Source organism: Saccopteryx leptura, chromosome 5 (genome assembly GCF_036850995.1).
Source record: "Saccopteryx leptura isolate mSacLep1 chromosome 5, mSacLep1_pri_phased_curated, whole genome shotgun sequence".
NCBI classification, from domain to species: domain Eukaryota; kingdom Metazoa; phylum Chordata; class Mammalia; order Chiroptera; family Emballonuridae; genus Saccopteryx; species Saccopteryx leptura.
Window position 1 is genome coordinate 166,332,381 of NC_089507.1, and position 17,116 is coordinate 166,349,496.

Below are 17,116 nucleotides of genomic sequence, written 5' to 3' on the forward strand. Positions count from 1 at the left end.
GTCTACAATAAGCCCCCATAGACTCTCCACTTACATCCTGCCATGACCTTATTTCTTGACATTTCCTTTTCCCCCAATTAATTTCTCTCAGGAATTTTGTATAGAAATGTTTATCTGGGCCTGACCTGTGGTGGCACAGTGGATAAAGCGTCGACCTGGAAATGCTGAGGTCGCCGGTTCAAAACCCTGGGCTTGCCTGGTCAAGGCACATATGGGAGTTGATGCTTCCAGCTCCTCCCCCCTTCTCTCTCTCCTCTCTCTCCCTCTCTGTCTCTCTCTCTCCCTCTCTATGTCCTCTCTAAAAATGAATAAATAAAATAAAAATAAAAAAAAAGAGAAATGTTTGTCTGTAGCATGATTGTATCTTGGTAATCAGGGTCTCACTCTTTCTCCTAGAATCCTCTGGTGGGTTTGTTATTGTTACAGTTAGTGTGAGAATTTCTTGTGAATCAGAGAAGCCTGTGGGTGGCAGTGGGAAGGCAGGGATCCTGAGGAGTGGGGTGCTGGTCCTTGTCCCATCCAGAATTCTGGGCCTCAGCACTCTCGAGGTACACAGTGAGTGGGTTGAGAGAGATCATCTCTAATGGTGCTTTCACCCCTGTGGTTATAGGCTCGTTGCAAATATTATTATCATCTCTATTTCTCAGGTGGAGAAATTGATGAACCAGTTAAATATGCAAATAATGAGGAAAACATGTGTTGGCATTGGAAAAGTGATTATTTCCTAAGCTACTGAGTAAAACACAGCTGCACTGGCAGTTTCAACTCTGTTTTCTTGTCAATTTTTGTTCTTTCAGGAAACTTTACAGAAACATGAAGCTTTCAACCACCTGGAACACAGAAACTCATTGGTGGCTGATGGCGGCTTCCAGAACGCCCAGGTGTTTCACAGATGTGAGATTTTTCTGCTGCACTTACCAGCTGGAATCCCAACCAAATGCGAGGCTTGAGCTTCTGCTCCAATGTCCCTGAGCGCAGAGGGGTTGCTTTTTAATCAGCCAAAGGGCAGTTGTTGGCACTGATGTCTGATTGCCGCACACAGCCAGCCATCTTGGAGAGCAAATTTGGGGTGCAAGTTTCCTGACTCTCTTGAATTAGGATTCTAGATGGGGGACTCATTTCTGCAGCTCCCACTATCTCTGTAGCCCCCACCCCCACCACCAGGACACTGGGCCTCAGCAATCTCATCTTTACAGTGAGTGAGTTGTAATATCTTCTTGCAGAACACCAATCCCTGGAGACTCACTGCATTGGAAGTGAGGGGACTCGCAGAGAAGTCTCTACTGGTGGCCCACTATCATTCTGTACCATCGGAATCTTCCCCTTACCACCATGGCCTGGCTTTTCTTCAAGGTTTTATGGGTGGGGGTGAGTTTCTTGGGATGTCTTTTCCCTCTCGTGAACTTCCACTTCAGTGGGGAAACAGGAGGCCAGAAACCAAATTTCGTGATCATTTTGGCAGATGACATGGGGTGGGGTGACCTGGGAGCAAACTGGGCAGAAACAAAGGACACTGCCAACCTCGATAAGATGGCTGCTGAAGGAATGAGGTGAGTCTTGAGGGTGCTAAGTCAGCTTCTTTCTGGATATGTTACTCTGTGGCATGGGAGGGGGGTTAGCATAAAGCATTTAAAGAGCAATGAATGGGTCCATATTGGTTTGTTTATGTGATTGATTAACTTGGTATGAAACCAGTATAATAGCCTCATGGAGAAATCCATTAATACATGCATTCATCCATCCACCAACTCATCCATCCATCCACCCATCCATCTATCCATTCCTCCATCCATCCATCCATTCATCCATCCATCTATCCATCCATCCCTCCTTCCATTCATCTATCAATTCACCCATCCATCATCCATCCATCCATCCATCCCTTTATTCATTCATCATCAATTCATCCATCCATTCATACATCTACCCATCCATCCATCCATCCGTCCACCCATCATCCATCCATCCATCCATCCATCCATCCATCCATCCATTCCTCCATTCATTCATCTATCCATCCATCCATCCATCCATTCATCCATCTATCCATCCATCTGCATTACCTCTGGGAATACAGAAGTAAACAAGATAAAAAAACTACCTTTGCCCTCAAGGTACTTACTGTCTGGTTGTGGACACAGGGTCAGTGAAAAAGAAGGATTATAATCTACGTGAGTCTGTATCAGGCATTTTTGATGTTCCTGGGGAGAGTTTGGAACCCAGCCTGGGAGTTCAAGGGTGAAGGTGTCCTTTGAACAACTGAGTCAGGGAGGCACAGAGGTAAAATGACTGATTTGGGAGGTGACAGTACTTATTAGGCGTTCTTACCCCAAAGGGTCTGCAAAGGTCAGGGAGAGGTATGCATGTGAATGGATTGAAGTTTTCATACATTTTTTTGTGTCAGCTTTCAACACTCAGGGTTTTCCTCTTGGCCTGACCTTGATCTGACTGGTCAGCTCTGATCCCATGTGCACTGGGTTGACTCCTCCATCTGGCTCGGGGGGATCACTCCAGCTCACTGCATAGGACAGTGCTGAGGTTTCAGCTGTTTGCACCCTGGAGCTGGGAACTTTCCCCTGAGATCTGGACCATGGGGTCCCTGCATGTGGTCTTACCTTTCCAGTCCATCCTCCTCATCTCAACCAAAGTGACCTTTCTAGAAACACTTCTCTGCTTCTAGTCCTTCAGAGTCATTTTGTGTCCCTAAGGACAAAATCCAGACTCCAAACAGCAGCTTACAAGACCAGCCCAGGATGCACCCTGGTTTCTCCATGGCTCCGCTGGCTTGCAGCTGTCCTCAGGTGTGATTAGTTCTATGTGATTAGTTCTTCCTGGTGCCCTTCCCACTTCCTCTGTTTAATTGGTTTCTGCTCACCAGTAGGGTTCCAATTCCACAGGAGGTCCTCAGGAAAGCCTGCTTGGCTGTCTCAGGTGTACTCGGCTATCACTCTGGCTGCTCTCCGTGGTGATCGTTTAATCATCTGACCACCTGTGTTGAGTGGAATACCATCCTCCCCAAATTCACATGCACCTGGGACCTCAGACCATGGCCATATTTGATAACAAGGTGTTTGCAAATGTAACTCGTTAAGGATTTTGATGCTGTTATACAGGATTTTGGTGGGTCCTAAATCCAATGACTAGTGTCCTTATAAGAAGAGGAGAGGACAAAGAGACACGTGGAGAAGACTATGTGAAGATGGAGACAGAGACAGGAGTGATGCATCTACAAGCCAGGAGTGCCCAGGTCTGCTGGCAGGCCCAGGAGGCTGGGGGAGAGGCCTGGAACAGACTCTCCCTCTGAGCTCCCAGAAGGAACCAATCTTGCAGACATCTGGATTTCAGACTTCTCACCTCCCAAATTGGGAGAGAATAAATTTCTGTCATTTTCAGCCACCTAGTTTGTGGTGATTTGGTGTGGCAGCCACAGGAAATTCCTACACCTCAATTCTAGCTCTGGGCTTCAGGAAGAGAAATGCCTTGTCTAGTCTCTCCCCCTTTCTGTTCTTAGTCCACGGCACAACGCTAGTCACACAGCAGGCCATTCGTAAATCTTTATTCATCAGTAAATGGGCTTTTGGAGTTCACGATGCCTCAAGATGGCCATCCAGAAATTTCTGCATAGGAATTTCTTCTGGGGAAAGAGTTAACTCATGCCACTTACCAGATCTGCCAAGGGAACTAGGTTGCCGAATGCTAAGAAACTTCAGCTTTTAGCGACGAGTGGGTTAGAAGGGAAATGGTGGGCCCATTGTTTAAACCAGGGGTCTCAAACTCGTGGCCCGCCGAACAATTTTGTGCGGCCCGCAGACTAATGCACGAAGTTCAAAATATTTTGGATAAAATTAAGTAAGCCTAGGGGATTAGTCTGCGGGCCGCACAAAATTGTTCGGCGGGCCACATGCGGCCCGCGGGCTGCGAGTTTGAGACCCCTGGTTTAAACTGACATTTGGGAAACATGGACATTTCTTCTTATGAGCTGTCCCCAACCGGCACACTCTTGTCCAGAGTAGAAGGAGCCCCTCAGGGTCCAGATGCAGACATGATTTGGTGGGTTCTCCTATATTTTTTCTATATTTTCCCCACTAATGAAAATACTTTCTCCATCTGAGCCTTGTGACAGGCCAGGCAGACAGCCCTCTGGCGTGACGGCTACGGCTTTTCACTTTGTGCTTTGTTGACAGGAAGGCGGGCTTCCTGTGAGGCCATGGATTAATTCATCCCTGGCTTCTCTGCCTGCCGACGCAGGGCCAGTGGGGAACCATGACTTTCAGACAAGAACTCTTACTGCCAAGTACTGGAGAACGTATCTTTTCTATTGTCTTTTTTTTTAAACTAGCATATTAGTTTCCTAGATCTGACACAACAAATTACTACAAATGGGACAGATGAAAGCAACACATGTCTATCCTCTCACAGCCCCGAAGTCTAGAAGGTATAAGTCAAGGTGTCAGCAGGCTTGATTCCTTCTGGAAGCTCTGAGGAGAGCAGAGGCCAGGCCTCTGTTCTAGTTTTCTGTGGTGGCAGGCAGTCCTCGGCCTCTCTCAGTTTGTAGACACAGCCCTGGTCCGCAGGTCCGGCAACCAGCACGTTTTGCCCTTGACCTCATGGGCTGTCCTTTAGTCGGCGTCCTGTGTCCAGCTGGGCTGGGCAGGCTGGAGAACATTTGAAAGTTTTAAAAAAAATATGATAACTGGAAGAAAATGAAAATGTTAGAATTTAAATGGAAACGCCAGGGACTTAGTAATCAACTACAACATAAACTGTTCAAGCAATTAGAAAGCTTGCATGACGATACAGGATAGAGGAGAGAATTGCTTATGCTTTAAGGAAAAGGACAAATACTTTTCACCGGCAGTCTGAAATATATGTAAATAATTGAAATTGTTAGGAGAAGCCAGTGAATAGCCTTGATAATTTGGCACTCATTGGGTTCTGGGGGGCAGCCCATCTAGGGAAGGCCAATGCTGGTTTCACCTGATAAGAATAAACAACATTTTTCTTGAAAATTCTCAGGTTAAATAGTACAGTAACTTGCAGAGGCCTCCTGGCTGGGGGACTGGATTCAGGCAATGACTTAGGATGTCCAGACTGGGGTTTGAGCACCCGAGCAGTCATGACCCACAGGTGTCTTGGGGGGAGAGAAGACAGATAACCAGTAATACAGAGACATGGTCCCAGCCAGCAAAGCCCTCATCCTGCCTGTCACTTAAATTGTCTGCTAGGCGGGCTCAGAACTGAGGTTGGGTGTAAATTGTAAGTACATTTACCTACGTGAGTTGATTTGCACTATGTTAGCTTTGCACCTTAGTTTCTTTCCCTCCCTCCTTCACCTCTTCTTTGGCAACAGTTTAACTGTGTCAAGTCAGTGCTGTTGCTGAGAGTTACAGGCCATGGCTTAGCTAGAAATCAAAGCTCAGTCTTCACCACTGGAAGGCGGGGGCTCTCAGGGGCTTGAGGCTGTTTCTAAATGGGCCACAGCTCTCAGTTCAGACAAACACCCTGTTTGATCTCTGTCCTCAGCATTGGCTTTTGCAAAAATGCATCCATTCTGTTACCATTCAGGACTTCCTCAGCCGTCCTGCTGCCCTTGGGAACTTGCAGTAACCTAAAGGGAGATGTGAGCCAGGCCGGCACTCAGAACTGCGGGGGTGCTAATGAGGTCTCGAGCTCTGGTGGGCACCAGGAGAGCTGGGGCAGAAAGGACTTTTCGGAGGAGACGCACCTGAGCAAGAGAAAGACCCCTCCCCTACCGTGTAATTTTTTTTTTTTTTGTATTTTTCTGAAGCTGGAAACCGGGAGAGACAGTCAGACAGACTCCCGCATGTGCCCGACCGGGATCCACCGGCACGCCCACCAGGGGCGATGCTCTGCCCCTCCGGGGCATTGCTCTGCCCCGACCAGAGCCACTCTAGTGCCTGGGGCGGAGGCCAAGGAGCCATCCCCAGCCCCGGGCCATCTTTGCTCCAATGGAGCCTTGGCTGCGGGAGGGGAAGAGAGAGACAGAGAGGAAGGAGGGGGGGAGGTGGAGAAGCAAATGGGCGCCTCTACTATGTGCCCTGGCCGGGAATCGAACCCGGGTCCCCCGCACGCCAGGCTGACGCTCTACCGCTGAGCCAACTGGCCAGGGCCCCTACCGTGTAATTGATTTCCTTCCAGCTTTCTCCCCTCCCTGCAGGAACTCAGAGTCGGGGCTGAGGACTCCCCTGTCAGGGAGACATCTTCTTGTCCTGTGACCTTCATCATTAACTCTGAGACGTTTGCTTTTGGAGGGCCCAGCCTGTCTTTTCCCTGTAGGCACTCAGCGTCATGGGACAGGCAGTTTCACATCTCTGCCCTTGGGTAAGTAGGTCAAATAGACAGAAAAAAGTCATGGAATGCCCACCTGGGGCAAGGGGAATTTGAGAGAAGCCGTGCTGTGGGTTTTTAACTGAGGTTCTGCTTAATAGATGAGGACATACAGGAACAGGACGATCTAGAGGGCAGCTAATCTTAGAGAAAAGGAACTGAAATATTAACCAGGGAGGCCTTGGTGCCAGCTTGCTTCACCACTGCGAGTTCAAAATAGCCTGTCCAGTAGCTATCACTCGTTCCCATTTTAAACCTCCCAGTGACGTTCATTCAAACAGGGAATCTCGACTAAGGAGCAGGCCATGAGACGAAGGCTGGGAGACCCCAGCAGCTCTGCCCTTCAGGGCTTATGGTCTGGTGAATCCAGGAGGGTGATGTGTTGTCAGAGCAGGAATTCCTGGCCTATGTCCCACCTTAATAACCCCAGTTGACATCCTAAGGGATGGAATTTAGCACATTTACACATGGGTCACAGTCAAGAATGAGAAAGGTCCCGTGCTGGGCTTCCTGGCTTTTGGGTGATAAAGCTCAGAGCTAAAATCATGTTAAAGTGGTGGGACTATAAGAAAATAAAGGCCATTTCTCCAGAGGGGAGCCAAGAGGACCTGGATGCTGGAGACCTTAAAGGTGAGCAGCAATTAGCCAGACAAAGGGGGAGGGAAGAGCATTGTAGGCAGAGGGGAAAGCATGAATAAAGGCTCAGAACTGAAAGAGGCTCCCCAAGGAACTGTCCTTTGTATCTGTGATCCAAACAATAAAAAGCCCTCCCTCTTCTGGGGCTGGCTTGCATTGTAGCAGTGGGGTGTGGCTGGGACGGGGAGTGTGAGGCTGACCTAGTGGACCTGCGCTGGTGAAGGGCTTCGCGCGCATGCTCAAGTGTTTGGACTCGATCCTGAAGGCAGTTGGGGGACCCTGAGCACTGAAATCATGAGCCTGCATGTGGGATGGATTGTTCTACCTGACACGGGGTGGTCCCCTCTGGTGGCTTGGAGGACAGGGGCATACGGCAGGCACCTCCAGGATGGCTTGGCTCAAGGATGTGGCAATGGGGAGAAGTATTCGGTCTAAGAGGCATGAAGATGCCTGTGTGTACATCTTGTTTCCATGTATCTGTGTGTGCGCTTCTTTGACTGTGACTGTGCACATAGTCACAAGGACGATGTGAAGAGGAAAGGAAGAAGTTGCTAAGGATCATACCAAGTTCACTGTCAGGAATCTTTTTTTTTTTTTTTAAAGATCGAGTATGAGCAGATGTCTGAATGAGTGAAAGAACAAAACACGCAAACTTTGCTATTTGCTGCCACATTTGCTTGTAGTTTACAAAGGGCCTGCATACTAGATATCTGAGGGATCCCGTGTAACAACCTGCTGATGGATAACTCTGCTCTCTTCCCATTTAACGGAGGGAAACGTGGGGGTGGGGGGAGGCTGGTGTGTCTAAGTCCTGCTTCAGCAATTTTCCAGTTCTCACTTCCCACCCCTGTCCCTCTACTGACAAAAGCCACCACAAATGATTCTGAAAACCTGTTTCCCCCTCCAAGCCTTTAAATTATGAATGGAGCAAAGATGGTTTTTATTCCTGTCACATAGCAATTTAGAGAGTTGCCACAGAGGGCCTCATCATCTATTTTAAATTCCTTATAAATAAAGGCTGGACACGCTTAACTTTGCAATGTTATGTCTCTCCAGGGCTCTCGCGGTGGCGTGTCCAACGCTAACACTCCCTGATTCTAATACGTGTAATTTATGCAATGGCAAGTTGCTTTGGTTTCCGTCTGGCTGTGTCTTAATTTGAGCTGATTTTCCCGTTAACAGGCTGCTGTAATGTCTGGCTCTGCGTTTCCTGCTTTGCTTGACAATGCGTTTGCAGGCTTTAATTAGGACCCCTGTTGGTGAACTGGCCCGAGCCTGCCCAGATAGACCTGGGGAAAAACAAAAGGCGCTTTCCAAATAGCAAGACCATTTTATTACTTATTAATTAGTCCCTGCCAAATGGAGGCAGAGGTGGGAGAGGGGAAAGGTGACCTGCAGGTCAGTTCATGGGGCTGCGTGGGACGTTGTGAGGGTTTTATTTTTACTTATTTTTTTGAGAAGGATACAGTCAAGGCTCTCCAAAGACTTGGAAGTAAAGAAGTAAAAATGGTTTCTGAGAGTTGAGCTATGAACTTTATCACACAGTGGGGAAGCACTTGAGCCCTAAAGCATCGGCTTAAGCGATTATATGGAAAGTGGACTGACGTGTTTTTCCCAAACGACATGGGCCTCTCTCTTTTCCAGTTTTGTCTGTTCATCCGGCAGATTTTGCTGGTGCGGCCCCCTCCCAGCAAAGCACCTGCTTGGGGCTGGAGCTACAACTTTAAGGCCCATGCTCATGGAACATACAGTCTGGGAAGGGGCTCGAAGCTACATCTTGCTGTAGAAACGTGCCACAACTGTTTCCAAGGTGATGACATTAACAAGGCTGAGGAGAGACTACACTCAGGACTGTTGTGAAAGGCAGGCAGGTGGGGTCAGGAGTGCCATGTATTTCTGGCACTGCCCAGGCGTGTTAATAGATATAACAGAGTGGGCACCTTAAACAATGTACATTTATTTTGTGCTGTTTCAGAGTCGAAGGAGTCCAAGGTCAGGTTGCCAGCACGGTCAGATTCTGCATTCAGCCTTCTTCCTGCTCAGCACATGGCCAGCTTCTCATTGTGTCCTCACAAGGAGGGGAGCTAGAGAGCTCTGGGCTCCTCCTCTTTCTGTAAGGTCACCATGCCTATCATGGGCGGATTCTCTCATCTAACCCTTATCACTTTCCAAAGGCTCCACCTCCAAATGCCATTACTTTGAAGGGGTTAGAGTTTCAGCATATGTATTTTGAGGGATGGGATATTCAGTCTGTAGCACCATGGGAGAAGAAATGGTGGCCAAGAGTCTTTGAGCGTCTCAGACCTGCTGGCAAAGCTCAAGCCACAGCGGACTAATGTTCCTTAAGCTTCACAACTGAAGGACTTTTTCTTTTTCTTTTTTTTTTTTAATTTTTTTTCTAAATTTTATTTATTCATTTTAGAGAGGCAAGAGAGAGGGGGGGGAGAGAGAGAGAGAGAGAGAGAGAGAGAGAGAGAAGGGGGGAGGAGCTGGAAGCATCAACTCCCATATGTGCCTTGACCAGGCAAGCCCAGGGTTTCGAACCGACGACTTCAGCATTTCCAGGTTGACGCTTTATCCACTGCGCCACCACAGGTCAGGCCTGAAGGACTTTTTCTTTGATCCTTTTGAATACCCTTAGCATTACTTAGCTCCACGCTCACCAAGATGGACCCTGGGTTCTGGCTTCCTGTGTACTTTGTAAGCAGGAAGAAAACACGTTGACCACAGACACTCCGGTTCCTGTGCCCATCTCTGGAAGTGAGCTGAGAGACGGGCATTTGGGTGTCTCTCTCTGGTTCATGTGGTCATGTGGAAGTGAGTCCAGCTTTGGGGCCGACATGACTGGGTGTGAGTCTTGGGACCTCCTCAGCCTAAGACCAGTGAGTGTGGGGCAGGGAACGGGCATTGGCAGCCCCACAAGGGTCATGTGGAAGGGCAGCGGAGGATGGATGGAGGCACCACAAGAAAACACTGAAACTGATGACGGCTCTAGGAACGCTCTGATGTTGTCAGATGAATGTCTGCATTTAGACATGAAAAGGCTGCAGAAAACTCACATGCTTCAGAAGTCAAAGTTGAGACTCATCCTGGGGGATGAGGAAGACAGTGTCACAACGGGCAGTTTTGAAGGATAGGTAGGAATTTGGAAGGGCAAGACAAGTGCAAAGCCTCTGGCTGAGGTTCAGCAGAGTCAAGGGGAACTTGCTTGTGGGGTGTGAGGGAGGGAGGGAGATGAGATGTTCCAGGAATGAGTCCTGTTGGGCTGAACTCTGGGCCTGTATCGTGTGGTGTATTTGTTTCCCAGAGATCCTTTAACAAAGGACCAAACACTGAGTGGCTTAAAACAACAGAAACTTATTCTCCCAGTTCTGGAGGCTAAAAGTTAAGAATTAAGGTGTTGGCAGAGCTGTGCTCCCTTTGAAGCTCCAGTGGGAATTCCTTCCTGGCATCTTCCGACTTCCGGTGGCCCCAGCATTCCTTAGCCGGAGGCAGGATGACTCCAGTCCTTGCCTCTGTCGTTGCATGGCCACCTGCTCTCTGTGTGTCTCTGTTTGCATGTGGCATTCTCCTCTTTGTGTCTCTATCTTATAAGAATACCAGTTATATTGGCTTAAGCACATACCCTACTCCAGGGTAACCTCAACTGATTATCTCTGCAATGACTGTTTCTAAACCAGGTCATATTTTGTGGTATGGGGGCTAGGACTGCATTATATCCTTGTGGGGGACACAACTTAACCAGAACAGACAGCAATGACTTAGAGGGCTGAGGAAGTAGGGTGAAGCAGAGCACGGGAGGGGGTGGTGGCCAAGCAGAAGGAAGGCGCTGGAAACCTGGGGTGGAGGGATGGCCTGCCTCATCAGTGTGCTTTCATGGGTTGGAGAGAGTTAGCCTAGCCTCTTGGAAGGTCACTGAAGTGATTTAGGTGAGGGATAATGACCATGCTGATGGCATCATTGGGAATGGGAGGAGCTGGAGGTATCAGGGACTGGCAGAGACACTCAAAGAGACACGCTAGCCAGGTTGGCCAGGAAACGAGTGGACACAGGCTCTTGGTGGGAGGACTCTGAGCTCAGTTCCATGCATGTTAGGACAGGGTGACCCACAACATACATGTGGCAGTAAATATGCCCACGTAGTACTAACAGCAGCCAAGAGCCACACATGCCCTATTCACTGCCCTCTACCATCCCTGGCATGTTCTTGTTCTTCCCAGTTGGCTCCTGAGAACGGTAGGCACATTAGGTACCGTGAAGTTTAGCAAACCTACTCGGGACCTGGAGCTCTGCTCAGCGCTTCATGCACATCATCCCACTGAATCCCTGAAACAACCTGGTGCTGGAGGTGTGCTCTTCCCGTTGTAGATGAAGATACTGAGACTTAGATTAAACTACCTGTTTGGTCTCACCCTAGAGGGAGTTGGGGTGGGACGCGACTCAGGCCTGTTTGTCCACGCTTTTACCCTTCCCACAGCGCCTCCTATAGCCCATAGCGTTTTCTTTGTATTTCTTGGATGGGGCTCATCTTATCTTGTCTTATTCTCCATGCACATCTTGACACTTCTGCCGAAGTGTGAGCTCCCAGATGAGAAAGGACTGTGGCTTACTTGTGTAGCTCCCCCTGATTGGTTGGTTGAACGAAACCTCAGTTCATAAGTGAAGGGTTTGGGGTGCGAGGCGATGTGCGTGGGTATCTGCTGGGATGTGGAAAGATGAGTGCAGGGGGGACTGTCCAGTCTCATCTGAATGTCTGCATCTCTAGCTGCTGGGGAGATGGCGTCTTGGTGTCTGCCAGGAATCCAGCTGAGCAAGCCAGCGGCCATGCGGGCTAGAGCTGGCTGGCCCACCAGATGGGAAGAACTGTGTCACCAGTAGAGAGTGCAGGACCCCAGCTACTGACCATGGAGAAACAGCCTTCCGGAGGTCTCAACCAGACCCCAGGGTCACTGGTGGGGACAGGGAGACGCCTGTGCTCTCGGGAAACTCTGTTCTGGACAAGGAAGCTGGGCAGCAAGGAGACAAATCCATGAACAAGACGAGGTCAGAGATGGTAAGGGCCAGGGACAGAACAGAACCAGGGATGTGGTGGAGAGTGGTCAGGTCAGAAAAGGCCTTCTTGAGATGAAAAGAGAGCTGAGACCAGATGACAAGAAAGGGCCAACCATGTGGAGACTAGAACAGAACTTCCAGACAGACAGAGCATTCAAAGGTCCCAAGGCAGGAACAAGCATGTGGTGGTCTAGCAAGGGCAGTTCTGCACAGTGTCGCTGGGGAAAGAGCAGGGGAGAGCTGGGAGAAGGTGTTGGACAGGGTCTGATCACCTGGTCAGTGAGTTCCCACCTTTGCCATGTGGTGTCACATATAGAAACTAGTGACAGCCTGACCAGGCAGTGGCGCAGTTTATAGAGCGTCGGACTGGGATGCGGAAGGACCCGGGTTCGAGACCCTGAGGTCGCCAGCTTGAGCACGTGCTCATCTGGCTTAAGCAAAAAGCTCACCAGCTTGGACCCAAGGTCGCTGGCTCGAGCAAGGGGTTACTCGGTCTGCTGAAGGCCCAGGGTCATGGCACATACGAGAAAGCAATCAATGAACAACTAAGGTGTCGCCACGAAAAACTGATGATTGATGCTTCTCATCTCTCTCCGTTCCTGTCTGTCTGTCCCTAGCTATCCCTCTCTTTAACTCTCTCTCTCTGTCCCTGTAAAAAAAAAAAAATCTTTAAAAATTCTTAAAAAAAGACACTAGTGACAGTTGTGCCCTTTCCAAGGAACTCCACTGAGGCGGTTGTAGATGGCCTGCCTGGGACATGCTTGGTGCCCACCCCAAGGGCCATCTCCATGTTATACTGTAATTCCTTCCCTGGCATTATGCAGGGCACAGACAGAGCCAGGGTAACCCTGCCTGGAGCCTCCAGTTGTCCAGGACCCCATCTGGCTTCCCCTGGGGCTGAGAAGAACCCTATGGTATGTCCCAGTTCCTGGCCGAAGGCTTTGATGGGGGACCTGTGGACCACAACAATGCCTTCAGATGGACTTAGATGCACAGTGAGACCCATTAGAGGGTTTCCAGCCAGGAAATGATGCAAGCTGACACCATTTTTTAAAGATTACTTTGGATGCCTCGTGGAAAATGGGGTGGAGGAGGGGAACTGGGAGTTGGAACTGGAAGTGGGGAGCAGGGTGGCAGCAGATGGCTGGACAGACTTGACTTCAGACCATGGTGCAGACGGTGGTCTCAGGCTTGGTAATTTTTGAACAAGGGCCCTCACGTTTTCATTTTGCACTGGGCCCTGCGAATTGTGCAGTTGCTCCCACTGTGGCGGATTGAGAGGTGGCCCCAACAAGCTTGAGTCAGCACATACGGAATTACAAGTTTAAACCAGAATGCATCTGGGGCTGCAGGTGCTCGTGACTTCACGCATGCGTAATGCTTTGAGAAGAGCCTGGGTTCTAGGCACGCTTTGTGAGAGTTGGCTGTGAGGGTAACGAGAGTTATTATAAGGAATATTTTGGAGTGTGAGCAAGGAGGCTTCTTGGCTTCTGACTTGGGGGAGAGACCAGAGAGGCTGGGGAGGGTGAGCGTTTTCCCTGGAGCAGAAGTTTGAGCAAGAGGAGGAATTCTCAGGATGCCTGTTGCCGGTGACCTACAGCACCCGGGGCCCTGGGTTTCGCTTCAGGAATTTGACCCCCCTCCCATGTGGCCCTCTGTGTCTGGCAGGTGGGGATGCTGCAAGAGAAGCCTGCATCTGGGAAATGACCCCAGGTGCCCGGCCATTGAGGGAGGGAAGGTGGTGATTGTTTCTTTCAGTCCCAGAGGACTTAGTGACAGACAGATGGTACTAGCAGGGGTGGGAAGCCAGAGCTGTGAGCCCCGTCGTCCCTGAGGCCTGGACCGTGGCCTGGCCAGCCCGTGGGAATTCCGCAGAGCATGCTGGAGCACACACCTTCCCTGTCCTCAATCTGTCAGGTGGAGACGTCACACAGCCTGCTTCCAAGAGTGTGGCTTCGGGGCCAGAGTGGTCAGACAGGCAGCACTGGGATCTCACCGTGCACTGTTGCTGCTCCTGGTACTGTCCCTTTGCCATCTGTCACCTTGAAAAGTGGTGTGATAGAATTAACCCATGTCTGGGACTGAGGCCCAGGTCTATTTAGCAAGACTTGTTGTGTTGTCCAAAAGTCAGGGGGATGGTGGCATCATCCACTGGGCACATACTGGGTGGTGCCCATGCTGTGGGTATGCAGGGCAGTGTCCTGGTTGTGGATTGCTGAGTAATAAACTACCCCCAAAGTTAGCAGCTTAAAACAACAACTGTTTTATGATCTCTCACGATTTTGTGGTGAGGAATTCCGGCATGTTCTTGGTTGGGCAATTCTTTTTTTCCACATTGTGTTGACTAAGGTCAGTCCATAGGATTCAGCAAGCAGATGGGCGGGGGTCCTAGATGACCTCACGTGCCTGACATCTAGATGGGGATGGCCTCAGCGGAGGTCCTGGGCCAGAGCGCATGCAGATGGCCTCCCCAGCGTGGCAGTCTGGGGGTGGCCCAGCTTTTTACACAGCAGTGCACAGTGTTTCAAGGGGGGAGGTAGGAGCTGCCAGTTTTGTAAGGCCAGAGCCCAGAGAGAGACCATGTCTTTCAATAAGAAATAGGAGTGATCTGATTTGCATTGTAGGAAGACCTAGCAGTAATAATGTAGAGGATGGGGTTGGAGTGGCAGGAAGACCAATCTCATAATAATTTTGATCTAAGTCCTTTAAGTCCTTAGGACCTCTATTGAGGCAGTGACAGTGGGTAGCAGAGAGGGAGCAGATCTAGGAGCCATTCAGGAGCTAGAATAAGTAGAACCTGGCAACCAGTGTGGCATGAGGTGTGAGCAAGTATGAAGGGGATGTAATATTCAGTATGGCGACTACAGCTAACAATATTGTGTTGTATATTTGAACATTGCTAAGATAGTAGATCTTCAAAGTTCTCACTGCAAGAAAAATATTTTGCATGTGAGGTGCTGCATGTTAACTAAACTTATTGTGGTTATCGTTTCAGAATATATACACATACCAAATCGTTACGTTGTGCACCTGAAATGAATACCATGTTATATGTTGATTAGATCTCAATAAAACTGGGGAAAAAATAATAAAAAACATTTTTCCACATGATCATAATAAAAAAAATGAACAATAATTCTCTGACAGAATCTTATATCCAGTCAATATTAAATTTCTCTAATTAGCTCCCAAATGTGTTGTTATGTTAGCTTGTTTAAACTGGGTCCAGTCAAGGAGCATGTATTTACAGTATTGGTTACATCTCTGTAATCTCTTTTAATGTGCAATATCCCCCCTCTCTCCAATTTTCCCTCAGATATTGACTTTTTAAAGAGATCAACCAGTTGTGTTGCAGCGTGTCTAGAGACTGGCTTGTGAAATTATTTGTTTGTGGTGTCAAACAATTTGTCCTAGTAAATATATTTTCTGTAACCAGGGAATTAGGTCCAGAGGTCTGATGAGAGTCAGGTGAAACATTTTTTTTTTCCTTTTTGTATTTTTCTGAAGTTGGAAACGGGGAGGCAGTCAGACAGACTCCCACATGCGCCTGACTGGGATCCACCTGGCATGCCCACCAGGGGGCGATGCTCCGCCCATCTGGGGTGTTGCTCTGCCGCAATCAGAGCCATTCTAGCACCTGAGGCAGAGGCCACAGAGCCATCCTCAGTGCCTGGGCCAACTTTGCTCCAATGGAGCCTTGGCTGCGGGAGAGGAAGAGAGAGACCGAGAGGAAGGAGAGGGGGAGGAGTGGAGAAGTAGATGGGCACTTCTCCTGTGTGTCCTGGCTGGGAATTGAACCCAGGACTCCCGCACGCCAGGTCTACACTTTACCATGAGCCAACTGGCCAGGGCCCAGGTGAAACATTTTTGACAAGAATCCTTGATGTTTAGGAATTTCATATTGCTTCCCATCAGGAATCATATAGGGTCAGGTTGCCCCATTATTAGTGACATTATGTTTAATCCTATTTTTTTGAGGGTAAGAAAATGGCTAGGTGTTTTTCTGTTTCTCCATAGTGTCTGAAATAGGCTAGGCCTCAGGTCATGTGTAGTAGATACAGTCAGTTCTTGTTAGGTCCTGTAAAGTCACCATGAACACTGAATTAGGGAATACTGAGCCATTGTGTCTAAAGGAAAATGCAGGGTTAGGTTCCTGTGTGCTTCTGGCCACATTTTTTTTTTTTCATTTTTCTGAAGTTATAAGTGGGGAGCAGTCAGACAGACTCCTCCGCATGTGCCCGACCAGGATCCACCCAGCATGCGTACCAGGGGGCGATACTCTGCCCATCTGGGGCGTTGTTCTGTTGCAACCGGAGCCATTCTAGTGCCTGAGGCGGAGGCCATGGAGCCATCCTCAGTGCCCGGGCCAACTTTGCTCCAATGGAGCCTTGGCTGCAGGAGGGGAAGAGAGAGAGAGAGAGAGAGAGAGAGGAAGGAGAGGGGGAGGGGTAGAGAAGCATATGGGTGCTTCTCCTGTGTGCCCTGACCAGGAATCGAACCTGGAACTTCCACATGTCAGGCTGATGCTCTACTGCTGAGCCAACTGGCCAGGGCTCTGGCCACATTTTTATCTGCTAATCAGTACAGAACCTGGTTGTATGTGTGTTTCTGTTTCAAGGCATCTTATTTAATATATATTTTTGATTCATTAACATTGAATGTATAGCCAAAAGCATGTTAACACGTTCCTGAATGAAGCCTATGTAACACACATGTATTTTGCCATAAGGCACATCACAGCCTTCTTGAGTTTAGGAATGCTGGTCAGCACTTCAGCATTATTCTTGAAGGCCATAGTAAATAAATAGAGAACCAGCAACTCAAAGAACAAAAATGCCAAAACCATGGTGCTAAACAGACTATGAAAAGGAGAACACTTGCTTATGGTATGAGAGCTGACCTCAGCTGGGAACATGCACATTGGGCAACATAGATTTTTCAAGGGTCTGCCTATTTTTTTTGAACCACCAAGTATTGATTTTGGGGTTACAAATAAATAGAAATATCTTTGAACAAAGATCAACTAAATTGGACGACATCGATTGGAAGTACCTGTGTGACCTTGGGTTAGTCATATTAC

General features: G+C 48.8%; 1 protein-coding gene across 14 annotated transcripts in view; it reads left to right on the forward strand.

The window, feature by feature from the left end:
• Positions 1-17,116, forward strand: part of ARSG (arylsulfatase G) — a 104,838-nt gene that overhangs the window by 42,796 nt on the left and 44,926 nt on the right. For 10 of the 14 annotated variants that reach the window (XM_066386662.1, XM_066386669.1, XM_066386666.1 and 7 more), the window contains exons 2-3: positions 798-1,550; positions 6,298-6,342. In XM_066386662.1, the coding sequence (XP_066242759.1) occupies positions 1,333-1,550; positions 6,298-6,342 (263 nt within the window). In that variant the 5' untranslated portion in view covers positions 798-1,332. The remainder of the gene's footprint in view (positions 1-797; positions 1,551-6,297; positions 6,343-17,116) is intronic. The other 4 variants (XM_066386664.1, XM_066386668.1, XM_066386672.1 and 1 more) reach the window with 1 other exon arrangement.